This window comes from Pongo pygmaeus, chromosome 1, assembly GCF_028885625.2.
Source record: "Pongo pygmaeus isolate AG05252 chromosome 1, NHGRI_mPonPyg2-v2.0_pri, whole genome shotgun sequence".
Lineage (NCBI taxonomy): Eukaryota > Metazoa > Chordata > Mammalia > Primates > Hominidae > Pongo > Pongo pygmaeus.
The window spans coordinates 215,462,707-215,474,995 of NC_072373.2; the positions used below are offsets into that span (position 1 = coordinate 215,462,707).

The 12,289-nt window shown below is 44.9% G+C and overlaps 1 protein-coding gene across 4 annotated transcripts in view; it reads right to left on the bottom strand.

The window, feature by feature from the left end:
- Positions 1 to 1,051: 1,051 nt before the first annotated feature.
- The window catches only part of DNAJC16 (DnaJ heat shock protein family (Hsp40) member C16), a 43,978-nt gene continuing 32,740 nt past the window's right edge, over positions 1,052 to 12,289 (bottom strand). For all 4 annotated transcript variants that reach the window (XM_054437334.2, XM_054437336.2, XM_054437335.2 and 1 more), the window contains 8 exons: positions 10,980 to 11,110; positions 8,329 to 8,512; positions 6,565 to 6,747; positions 6,317 to 6,393; positions 4,672 to 4,752; positions 4,491 to 4,589; positions 3,406 to 3,576; positions 1,052 to 2,898 (listed from right to left, as the gene is read on the bottom strand). In XM_054437334.2, coding sequence (XP_054293309.1) covers positions 2,499 to 2,898; positions 3,406 to 3,576; positions 4,491 to 4,589; positions 4,672 to 4,752; positions 6,317 to 6,393; positions 6,565 to 6,747; positions 8,329 to 8,512; positions 10,980 to 11,110 — 1,326 coding nt within the window. In that variant the 3' untranslated portion in view covers positions 1,052 to 2,498. The remainder of the gene's footprint in view (positions 2,899 to 3,405; positions 3,577 to 4,490; positions 4,590 to 4,671; positions 4,753 to 6,316; positions 6,394 to 6,564; positions 6,748 to 8,328; positions 8,513 to 10,979; positions 11,111 to 12,289) is intronic.

Genomic DNA, 12,289 nt, shown 5'->3' on the forward strand with positions numbered 1-12,289 from the left:
AACCGGTCTGTAGAAGAGCTTTTGGGCTGAAACATCTGCCAGAAACATTGCCAATCCCATCACTACTTTCGTTTCCTAGTGCAAATGGAAGGTGCAGCTGTTTGAAGGTGCTTTTTAAAAGATCAAAAGATGCTTGAAGAGATAAAAATGTTTAAAAATGAACAAATCTGGCATGGTGGCTCATACTGATAATCCCAGCACTTTGGGAGGCCAAGGTGGAAGGACTGCTTGAGGCCAGGAGTTTGGGACCAGCCTTGGCAACACAGCAAGACCTCGTCTCCATTAAAAAATATATAAATAAATACACTTGGAGAGTTTTTGGTTTTCAGAAATTAAAGTCAGGAATTTCATTAGTACAGAAATTAAAAATAAAAACCTACTATGAAACCAAAAGACTACTCATATAAGCAATCTGGCCATAAAAGAGCTAGAAAGTAATATTGAGGACTGATGTATCAAGGAGCCAAATGAATTCCTTGACCATTTCTAGTTGGACCAGGTGCCATGAGATACAGCATTCAGAGGAAGTGTCCATTTTTAGAGGATCATATGGAAGAATGAAGCCTGGCAGTGATTTATTTTTTAATAAAGCTACAGACTCCATGAAAACTATAGGAATTCCTGGCCTTAAATAATTTATTACTTACCAATGTAGCTCAAGATTTAAATTATTCAGGATCCAAGTGGCTTAGTTTAAAGCATTAAGATTAAAGAAATACTAACTTAGCCGGGAGTGGTGGCTCACACCTGTAATCCCAGCAGCACTTTGGGAGGCTGAGGCAGGCGGATCACCTGAGGTCAGGAGTTCGTGACCAGCCTGATTAACATGGAGAAACCCCGTCTCTACTAAAAATACAAAATTAGCCGGGCTAATTACATGGCGGCACATGCCTGTAATCCCAACTACTCAGGAAGCTGAGGCAGGAGAATTGCTTGAATCTGGGATGCGGAGGTTGTGGTGAACTGAGATCGCACCATTTCACTCCAGCCTGGGCAACAAGAGTGAAACTCTGTCTCAACAACAACAACAACAACAACAAAAAAGAAATAGTAACTTAGTAAATGTCCCATCACTGATTTTCATCCTTCACAAAGCCACCAAAGGCACTTTGCTTTGACATTTGAACAGACCACTCTTTGAAGCTGTCCAAACTAAAACTCAGAACCATTGGTCATTCTGCCCTGAAAAATAAAAGGTATGCTCTCTAACTGGCTGGTATGAGCCAGCCTGGGGTCCACTATACCTGGAGCTCAGCACGCTCAGGTGCTGATGGCCAGTCTGACCCCAATACTGGTGAAGCAGCTCTAAGTTAAGAGTGAAAACAATGAAGATGAGACATCAAAATATAGCCCAGAAGTGGAAAGTAAGCCTTTTGCAAAATGGGAGTCTAAAACAAGTCTTGGCTCACTTCCTGCAAAAGATGACTTGAAGAGACAGCACTTTTAGGGTAACCGTGTTCAAAATACAATTGTTGAGAAATTTTAAGTTCCTTGATACAAAGACATGTTTGGTATTTTACTAAAGAGACACTATTGAAGAGGTTCCTTGAGCCTGACTCACAGGAGGTGGGAATAATTTCCCTTCAGTTTAACATCTACTGGCTTTATAGCAGCTTATCTCTATGTTCAGAGAACAAGATTACAAGTTATGGCTCCTAATATCCATACCCTAAAATCGAAAGAGGCAGAAAGGCATCTGAAAACATACGTGTCAACGGCTCAAAGTCATCACAGTACTTCTCGCTGTGTAGACCCCTCCCCTGGCTACCAGCAGCGCTGGGGCGGCAGATGGGATGCTCAGTGTGTCTCAAGGCTGCATCGCTTCAGCCACTGCTCAGCCTCCCTTTCCTTTTCTTGAGAACTCATATGCAGAACTCCCGTTTATTCCTTTCCTTTTCAAACTGGCCAACAAACTGTTGTTGGGGGATACCCCCAAAATAGACGTTTAGCCACTTACTCCCAGAACAACCAGTAAATGTGAGATTGCTTGGAAAGGGGCCTTTTTCCAGATGCGGGGCTAGAAGCTGCCGTGGGTTGTTCAGGGTTAGGAGCATGCGCCATGGCAGCAGCACAGCAGGGCCGGGATTGGGGAAGGGGCCAATGACCCGGCCTGCACGACAGGCTCATGAGGGTCCGCCAGATGCCGCTTGCAGGGTGGAGCCCTGTGCTTCTCCAAGACACAGGACAGGAGGGTGGGGTGAGCATGGGACAGGGACAAGAAAGGAAGAGGGGATGAGCAGTCTATTTTCAATGGTGTGGCATTCAGTGGGGAAAAATAAAACCCAGAGGAAAAGATTTTGATCTAGGGGATTCAAACTGGTGGTGTTTTTCATTCCTAGGTTAGAAGAGGACAAAGGAAAGATTCTTCTAGCAATGGTTCTAGAAGAGCAATCTAAAATCTATACTCTGTTCATTGTGGTAGTTTGAGTCCTGAAAATACCTGTTCACAGGGGCATGTTAAAAAGTCTGAAGAGTTCAAATCTCTTTTGAAAATCCTCTCAGTCTAGTTCAGGCCATGATGGGATATAAAACCTCTGTAAGGAGCCCTCCAGCAGGCGTTCCATCCATAAGGAGAGCTTGCTTAACTTTCCTTTGATGGGCCTGGATCCAAGGCCACAGGAAGGTTTCCCTCGAGATTCACCCAGGTAGAGGGAAGAGTCAACATCACTGCACGACCCTATGGCTTCCTCCTCTTCGACTGTTTTTTGGGGCTTGAAGAGGCAGAAGTATTTCTTGTGGCCATTCAGAGCCAGTACATAACCAGTGTAGTCACGCTCCATGAAATGCTTATCATATTGGTTTGGGATTGGAGCTGCATCTTGAGCAAATTCTAATAAGTATTCTAGCCATTCTCTGTGTTTATCTAGACTCAGGAAGGAGAAGTGTAGGCAGCTGCTCCTGTAGGAAGAAGAGAATTGAGGACTCAGGGCATTTCCTGACACATTTAATTGCTGAGAAAATAAATACCCCAGTGAGACTTAAAATAATAGGAAAATGCTTTGTGTTGGATGGGGCCTGAACACAGAGAAAAAGAAGGCCTTCTGTGGGAGCCAGTGCCTCTCCAGCAGCTGCGACACTTCAACCACCCATTCCCCCATCCCTTGCTCGGTGGAACTTACATTGCTCTTCTGGAAAATACACAAGGCCTAGAGAACAGTAACTGAAAAGGCTCAGGGAATAACATTGAGTTCAAGCTTTTCTGTTCAGAACCAACAAAACACGAAGTGAAGTGGGAAAAGAGGTCCCTGTCACAGTGGCTCAGATGTCTGGATTGGAAAGGTCACAGCCAGCATCTTGCTGCATGGATAAAGCCCCGCAAGACCAAAGAGGAAAGCGTGCAATTTCAGTGTGCCTGCCTCTCTCTCTCACACACACATACATACATGCATACACACACACGCTTACCCAGTAAATGTGTAGACCTCCAAAGCAAATTTCTGTAGTAGGCTGGTCTTGGTAGAATTTGACAGGATGAGGACCACATTCATGTGGCCTGGCCTCAGACGTACCAAGTTACTGGTGTATGTTACATCTGTGAGTTCAGTTACCTCCACAAAGCCTTTTTTAGGAATCTTGCTGTGGAGAAACATTGAGGAGTTAAGATGCTGTCAGGATAGGGGAAAGCCATTACTTTGAAAAGAAACAGCTGAAAGAAAATACGTTCTAACCAGACTAGGTATGTTATTCACTATTCTTGAGTCTAACACGTTGGTAGGATGGGGATGGCCTGACTTGGTAATCCCTGACCTACAAACAGCCTTTCTGTGCTGCTTTTCTTTTTCTTTTTGAGATAGGGTCTTGCTCTGTTGTCCAGGCTTGAGTGCAGTGACATGATCATGGCTCACTGCAGCCTCGACCTCCTGGGCTCAAGTGATCCTCCTACCTCAGCCTCCCAAGTAGCTGGGACTACAGGTGCCTGCCACCACATCCAGCTAATTTTATACATTTTTTGTAGAGACAGGGTCTTGCCATGTTGTCTAAGTTAGTCTCAAACCCTGGGCTCAAGCAATCCTCCCACCTAGGCCTCCTAAAAGTGTTGGGATTACAGGCGTGAGCCACTGTGCCCAGCTTGATGCTGCTTTTCAGGTGCACAAGTTGCTCTAGGACAGAATGAAGAAGACAACTATCATTCAGTCTATGTTCTTTGTCTCAGAGACCCTGGCCTCTTGCTGCTGGGTGTGTGTGTGCACAAGACTGGTCACGTTCATTGACACTTACAGGGATAAACCACGTCCTGCTTCTGGCTCACCTACCACTTGCCTGATAGGCTTCTTTCCTTCTGCCTTCATTATGAAATCTAAGGCATCTAAACACCTAGAGGGTCTTAGTAAACACAAGTCACAGTGACTTTTCCCTGTAGCCACAGTTTACATGGGGGGAGGTGCATGAGAGTTCTTCTCTACACTCTATGTTCCAGTGCTGCGTTATCAGATGACAGCATCTGGGGGGCAGGTGCCGGGGAGGTGAGTCTGGTGTTTTGTTAGAGAAACCTGCTGTTTTCTTTGGTGAAGCTTGGCTCAGTCTTCCCAGTCTTCTCTTGGGCTTCCTCTTTATCTGGAGGGCTTGACTCTCGCTCATCACTAGAGTCGCTAAAGTAAGAAAAAAGGAGTTTTACAAAAAAAGTGTAAACACCAACCATGGTGGTGCACCGAGAAGCCACAGGACATTTACCTGAAAGCCTGAACGATGACAGTGCCGAAGAGGATGAAGAGGGCAGAGAAGATCAGGGACAGCAGGGGCATCATTTCCCGCCTAAAACCAAATTAACAAACCATTAGCTCAAGTTAGTTTCTTCTCTCCAGCTAAAAAAAAAATAAAATAAAAATCCCAAACCAAAAACTCTTCACACCAATAAATGCTTACTAATTTCAGGCAAACAGAGCTTTTCTTGGCAGGTGGAGGTGGTGGAGGGGAAGGTAGAGATTGCTCAGTGTTCTAATTCACAGACAGCTTATTCTAAAAGTTAGATTTTGTATCTCAGTATAATAGGCTGTGCTCAATAAGTTCTGCATGAGGAAACAATAAAAAGGATAATAAAGGATTTAAGGTGTAAACGTGGAAGAATTTTCTGATATTGTGGAATTATTTCCTCAACTTTACTGATTTTTTTCTGGCCAGAAAAATTCAGACGTAGCCCAGAGGGGTGGAGTAGGGAGATAAAATTGATCTTTCAAGATTTCATCTAGGACTGGTGTTCTGAAATTTTATGTACCTACCAACACCCATCAAAGGCTGTCATTTGTCAGGTGCTGTGTTGGGTGCCAGGAATCACAAACATGAATGAGATGTGGTTCTGTCCTTCAGGGGCTCATGGTCTTATCAGTAGGTGGGAGCAGGTATCCCTCTTGAGGTTAATTCACTCATTCCTTTTACATCTATACACTGGACTCCATGTGTGTCAGGCCCTGTGCTGGGCACCAGAGGTTCCCTGATGAAGAGACAGTCCCAGGCTCTGCTGCCCAGAATGGCAGCCATGGGTGATCCTTTCCTAGCCAGTGGGAAAGGGTCAGTCAGCCAATATAAAAAAAGGGAAGTGGCCGGGCACGGTGGCACACGCCTGTAATCCCAGCACTTTGGGAAGCTGAAGTGGGTGGATCACCTGAGGTCAGGAGTTCGAGACCAGCCTTACCAACATGGTGAAACGCTGTCTCTACTAAACATAAAAATTAGCTGGGCATGGTGGTGGGTGCCTGTAATCTCAGCTTCTCGGGAGGCTGAGACAGGAGAATCGCTTGAACCCGGGAGGCACAGGTTGCAGTGAGCTGAGATCGTGCCACTGCACTCCAGCCTGAGTGACAGAGCGAGACTCTGTCTCAAAAAAAAAAATAAATAAATAAAAAATGTCTGGGAGCAGTGGTTCACAGCTGTAATCCCAGCACTTTGGGAGGCTGAGGTGGGCAGATCACCTGAGGTCAGGAGTTTGAGACCAGCCTGACCAACATGGTGAAACCCTATCTCTACTAAAAATACAAAAATTAGCCGGGCATGGTGGCAGGTGCCTGTAATCCCAGCTACTCGGGAGGCTGAGGCAGGAGAATTGCTTGAACCCGGGAGGCAGAGGTTGCAGTGAGCCCCAGATTGAGCCTGGGGGACAAGAGCAAGACTTCGTCTCAAAAAAAAAAAAAAAAAAAAAAAGTAACAAATAAAAAAAGGGAAGTTACCGAAAGAAAAAGGGGAATAGAAAATGTGTAAATCTTCTTCCACTTGCCCCATCAAGTGTACCTTGAAATTTAATAATGATGAACTCTTTTCAAAAGAAAAACAGTGATATCAGTATTAACAGAGAAAAAGAAATTCAGCCTGGCAATATCCCTACCAGTTGTTGTGAAAAATGCTATCCCAGCAGTCTGAGATGTAGTCACAAGCAGAGTAGAACCATCGAAGGAGAAAAACCTATGTAGGGAGAAAATGGATGATGGTCAGGACTAAACCCGGAAGGGAGAGTCCCTCTACCCTGCAACACAGTGCTGCTGCTGGGCCTCTGCTCTGAGCAGAAATCCGCCACCAGCACTGTGTACTCACAAGCCCTCCTGGTGTCCCACCCTTCCCAGCCCCGATGCTCACAGGGGCAAGTTCATCGGTCAGGTCGGGAAGCACTGCTTCAGAGGACAGAAGAGCTGGATCTTTACGCAGCTGGTCGAGATAGCCCAAGAGGATAAATTTGTCACTCTCACTCCCAGTCCAAGGGTCTTCCAGGGTTTTATACACCACCCTTCCTGCTGTGTTGCGCCTTTCTAAAATAGACACCTGGAAGAAAAGTAGAGAAAAAACATCAGAAGTTTCAAAAGCATGGTTAAGTTACAGTTGTTTGCTTTCTTTCTTTTTTGACGGAGTCTTTCTCTGTCGCCCAGGCTGGAGTACAGTGGTGTGATCTTGGCTCACTGCAAGCTCCGCCTCCTGGGTTCACGCCATTCTCCTGGCTCAGCCTTCCTGAGTAGCTGGGACTACAGGCATGTGCCACCACGCCTGGCTAATTTTTTGTATTTTTTTTTTTTTTAGTAGAGATGGGGTTTCACCATGCTAGCCAGGATGGTCTCGATCTCCTGACCTCGTGATCTGCCTGCCTCGGCCTCCCAAAGTGCTGGGATTACAGCTGTGAGCGACCACACTTGGCCCAGTTTGTTTTTTGAGACAGAGTTTCGCCCTTGTCTCCCAGGCTGGAGTGCAATGGCGCGATCTTGGCTCACTGCAACCTCCGCCTCCCAGGTTCAAGCGATTCTTGTGCCTCGGCCTCCTGAGTAGCTGGGACTACAGACAGGTGTGCACCACACCAGCTAATTTTTATATTTTTAGTAGAGATGAAGTTTCACCATGTTGATTAGGCTGGTCTCAAACTCCTAGCCTCAAGTGATCCACCCGCCTCGGCCTCCCAAAGTGCTGGGATTATAGGTGTGAGCCACCGCGCTTGGCCCAAGAAATAACTTTCATGGTGACTTTCCTAAGCTTTTGTTAAAAGTTAAAGCTCTTTTTTCTCAATAGACTTTGCTCTATAATATTTGACTTAATATTAATGAAAACCTTTGTTTTTTGGAGAGATTTTCCATGATTGCAAAAATGATGAAAAGTCAGAGGAGAATTTCTTGTTTCTATAGGGAGTGATGACAATGGAGGAGAAAGGCAGGAGAGATCAACCAGGATGAAGTTAAAGAGGCAGAGGGAGGCAGAAATTTCCAGAGCACATTACCAGTGGCCTAAGGATTTGTAAAATCTAGGATCTAGGATGCTGCAAGACCAGACTTGCCTTAGTAAAAAACTGGTGAAAAGGACTGATGACCTTTAACGTTTACTGATAGAAAACATGGCTTCTGTGGGGGCCTGAGGCTGACATCCAGAATGTAAAAGGACCAGGTCAAAGACTGTTTTAAGAGTAGGCTTTAGGCCGGGAGCAGTGGCTCATGCCTATAATCTCAGCACTTTGGGAGGCGGGAGGATTGCTTGAGTTCAGGAGTTTGAGACCAACCTGGGCAACATGTCGAAACCCTATCTCTACAAAAAAATACAAAAAATTAGCCAGGTGTGGTTGTGTGTGCCTGTGGTCCCAGCTATGTGGGAGGCTGAGGTGGGAGGATCACTTGAGCCTGGGAGGTCGAGGCTGTAATGAGCTGAGATCATGTCACTGCACTCCCAGCCTGGGAGACAGAGTGAGACCCTGTCTCAAAAGAAAAAAAAAAAATCAAGAAAAAGGAAAAACAAAAGAGTAGGCTTTGAAAATAGGCTTCAGAGTTTCAGATTTCCTAGAGTCTGTATTCAACACTCTCAAGGAAGAAGGAAACAGAATCAAGTGCCACATGCTTGTGAAGAGCCTGGGATGAGGAGAGACTGGCTCACCGCTGATTTCCCTTGAAACGCCTCACCGTCTGGTAGTAAGGTGCCGGCAAACTCCTGCTGCCGATTGCTGTATACATGCACAAATCTCACTGTGTCTTGAGTGTTTGCCAGGGCAAAGGACAGGAAAGCCTCAAAGGGTTTGCTCAACTTGGTAGTCTCAGCAGTCAATAAAACCACACAGTACCTGCACAACAAAAAGACAAAGCTTTATAACCAATCCCTGATGGCAGGGCCAGCACCTATAATGGCAAGTGAAGGTGAAGAAGACAAGGAGCTCATCTTACGGAAGTGAATACACTGTGCCCAATGAAAGCTGACATTTCTACTAAGGGAGGATTTCCAAGTCATTAACAAACTGTTTCTCTTCCCAATCTGTGATGTTTTTCCCAAACCAAACTTCTTTACCACATTTACGAATTTTAAAATTTTATATATATGAAATTATATATAGTTTTGTTTATATTGCCCAGGCTGGTCTTGAATTCCTGGCCTCAGAAAATCCTCCTACCTCAGGCTCCCAAAGTGTTGGGATTACCGGCATGAGCCATTGTGCCTGCCAGGAATTTAAGGGGTTGGTCACTGAATCTCTGATGCAGCAGGGCCTTTTATTTTTTGAGATGGAGTCTTGCTCTGTTGCCCAGGCTGGAGTGTGTAGTGGTGTGATCTCGGCTCACTGTAACTCCGCCTCCTGAGTTCCAACCATTCTCCTGCCTCAGCCTCCCAAGTAGCTGGGATTATAGGCGTGCACCACCTCACCCAACTAGTTTTTGTATTTTTAGTAGAGACGGGTTTTCACTATGTTGGCCAGGCCGGTCTCAAACTCCTGACGTCAAGTGATCTGCCTGCCTCAGATCCCCAAAGTGCTGGGCTTATAGGTGCGAGCCACCGTTCCTGGCCGGCAGGGCCTTTTAGAAACTTTTTGTCCTAGTTCTTCCAGTATAGGGAGGTCTGGTCAAATCTCTCTCAGGCCAGAGGCCACTGAGCCTCATTCTGAAGGGCTTCCTTTGCAAGGTTCCAATGGAAAGTTTAGCTATTCATGCTCCCAAAAATATTTACTGAGCACTTAGTATATGCCAGGTAATATAGACAATATTATTGCCCTCATGGAGCTTATATTCCAGTGGGGAAGATAGAAAACAGATATATCATGACAGGTATCAACAAGTGCTATATATTAAAAAAAAAAAAAAAAAAAAAAGATGAAAAGGGGACAGAGAGAGGCCAGAGTGGGTGGAAGCCACGCTCCATCAGACAGGTTGGTCAGGGAAGTGCCAACTGAAAAGGTGACATTGTTATGAGAGGAAATGGGGTCAGAGCATCCCAGGTAGAGACAACTACAAGTGCAAAGACCCCAGGATGGAAAGTGACTGGATCTGATTTGCATTTTCAAACATCATTGGCTGACGTGTGGACACCTGCCTGGAGGGTACAGGAGTGGAATGGAGCAGAAAGACTAGTTAGAAGGCTGCCAGGGGGGTCTCGCTGGGAGACGATGGTGGCTTGTTCCAGGGTAGCAGTAGTTAAAAAAAGTGAGAAGTGTGTGGATTTGCGATATTTTTTGAAGGCTGTGTAAACAACAATCCTTACAGTCCAGGATATTCTTTTTTTATATTTAAGTCATTTTTTTCTTCGCTCTTAAGACTATAAAGGAATCTGAAAAGCCTAGACACACAGGGAAATTATGTTTTATATTTTCAAGTAACATGATTGATATGTTTTCCTTCCATATCCAGATACCTTTTACAGATGAAACAGCCCTAAATATAAAGCTACTGATTCATTCACCTGAGAAGGTGTAATGAATATATTCCCTGAATTTCTAGACTTTTTAGATACTTTGTATAATAACTCTTCATACTTTATTGAATACATGTAACTTAGCCTTCCCGATTCCCACCAATCCATCTCCTCAATACTCTATACTTCCCTACTGTTTAATCGTTATCCTTGCTCCTTCCCAAGACCTCCAAAGACTCACCCTGTGTGGAATGCTTTAGTAGGGACAGTCACTCTTCCATATTCTGTGCTTCTGTAAAGTGACCCAGTCTCTCCCAGACGCCCGGCTAAACTGTGCTCATCCTTCAGGTCTCAGCTGAAATGCTACATATTAGGGAAATCTCCTCTGACCACTAGGACAGGCTGGCACATCTGACAGTTTGGTGCTAAAGTGCCCTGGACTAATACATCATATTAGTATGATTACCATCACAGTCACTAATCAGTGTTTTTTTTTTTTTTTTTTTTGAGACAGAGTTTTGCTCTTGTTGCCCAGGCTGGAGTGTAATGGCGCGATCTCGGCTCACTGCAACCTCTGCCTCCCAGGTTCAAGTGATTCTCCTGCTTCAGCCTCCCTAGTAGCTGGGATTACAGGCATGTGCCACTACGCCCGGCTAATTTTGTATTTTTAGTAGAGATGGGGTTTCTCCATGTTGGTCAGGCTGGTCTCGAACTCCCGACCTCAGGTGATCCGCCCTCCTCGGCCTCCCAAAGCGCTGGGATTACAGGCATGAGCCACCACGCCCGGCCCAGTATTTGTTAAATGAAGAATAAGTTCTCAATGTTACAGGGCAGATGTCTAGTCACCCTATAGTAAAATGAATCATGATCCTTCTATTGTAATAACAAGCAGAGGCAAAGCCTTAAGTCCTTACTTCCTCTGTCGATGCGACCGTCTCACAGGGCAGAGTTCATGGAACAACTTCTGGCTGGTGAGCCTGGCTGCCAATAGATATTTGTTTTGGGTGATGAAGTCGTCAATGATTTGCTTCTTCATACCTCGGGCCTAGAGAAAAAACAAGAATCAGCTAGATTTTATGCAGTGTTCTCAATGCAAATAGATGGGCTTTCTTTACTTACCAGCTTAATAAAAACGTAGCTGACCTTGGCTAAAGTAATATAACCAAACAAGACAGACCTGTTTGAGCGAATAAACATGTGGTGGTCTATTTCAGCAATGCAGGGCTGAAAGCAATGATGCAGCTATTTCAGGTCAAAGGGAAGATCAAGTACACTTTCCACTGGAGAATTTTTATTCACTGTTTTATGCTGACAAATTAAAAAAGTCAGTCATGGCCGGACGTGGTGGCTCATGTCTGAAATCCTAGAACTTTGGGAGGCTGAGGTGGGTAGATCACGAGGTCAGGAGTTTGAGACCAGCCTGGCCAACACAGTGAAACCCCGTCTCTACTAAAAATACAGAAATTAGCCAGGCATGGTGGCGTGTGTCTGTAGTCCTAGCTACTTGGAAGGCTGAGTCAAGAGAATCGGTTGAATCTGGGAGATGGAGGTTGCAGTGAGCCGAGATTACGCCACTGTACTCCGGCCTGGGCGACAGAGCGAGACTCCATCTCAAAAACAAAACAAAACAAAACAAAAACCAAACAAAAAAACAAACAAAAAACAAAACAGAACAAAAACCCAAAACAAAAAGTCAATCATTTTGAATTTTAGGCAAAATTATTTCCATTCAGGATTTGTAGCAAACTGGGCAATTAAAAATAAATCCCAAAGCAACAATGTTGCAAAGTATAAAAGGCAGGTTACAAAACTGTATGACCATTTTATTGCTAACTTTCACACATTTCAAAGGATTGAAATCATTGACAGCAGGTATTCTGACCACAAGGTAATTAACCTAGAATTCCATATAAAATGCAAACCAGATATGTAAACATTTCCCTTTATGTTTGGAAATTAAGAAACATGGCCAGGTATGGAGGCTCATTCCTCTAACCCAAATGCTTTGGGAGGCCAAGGCAAGAGGATCCCTTGAACCCAAGAGTTAGAGACCAGCCTGTGCAACATGGAGAGATCCCATCTCTACAAAAAATTAAAAACAAACAAAAGGCCAGGGACAGTGGCTCACTCCTATAATCCCAGAATTTTGGGAGGCCGAAGGAGGAGGATTGCTTGAGCTTAGAAGATTGAGACCAGCCTGGGCAACATAATGAGATCTTGTCTC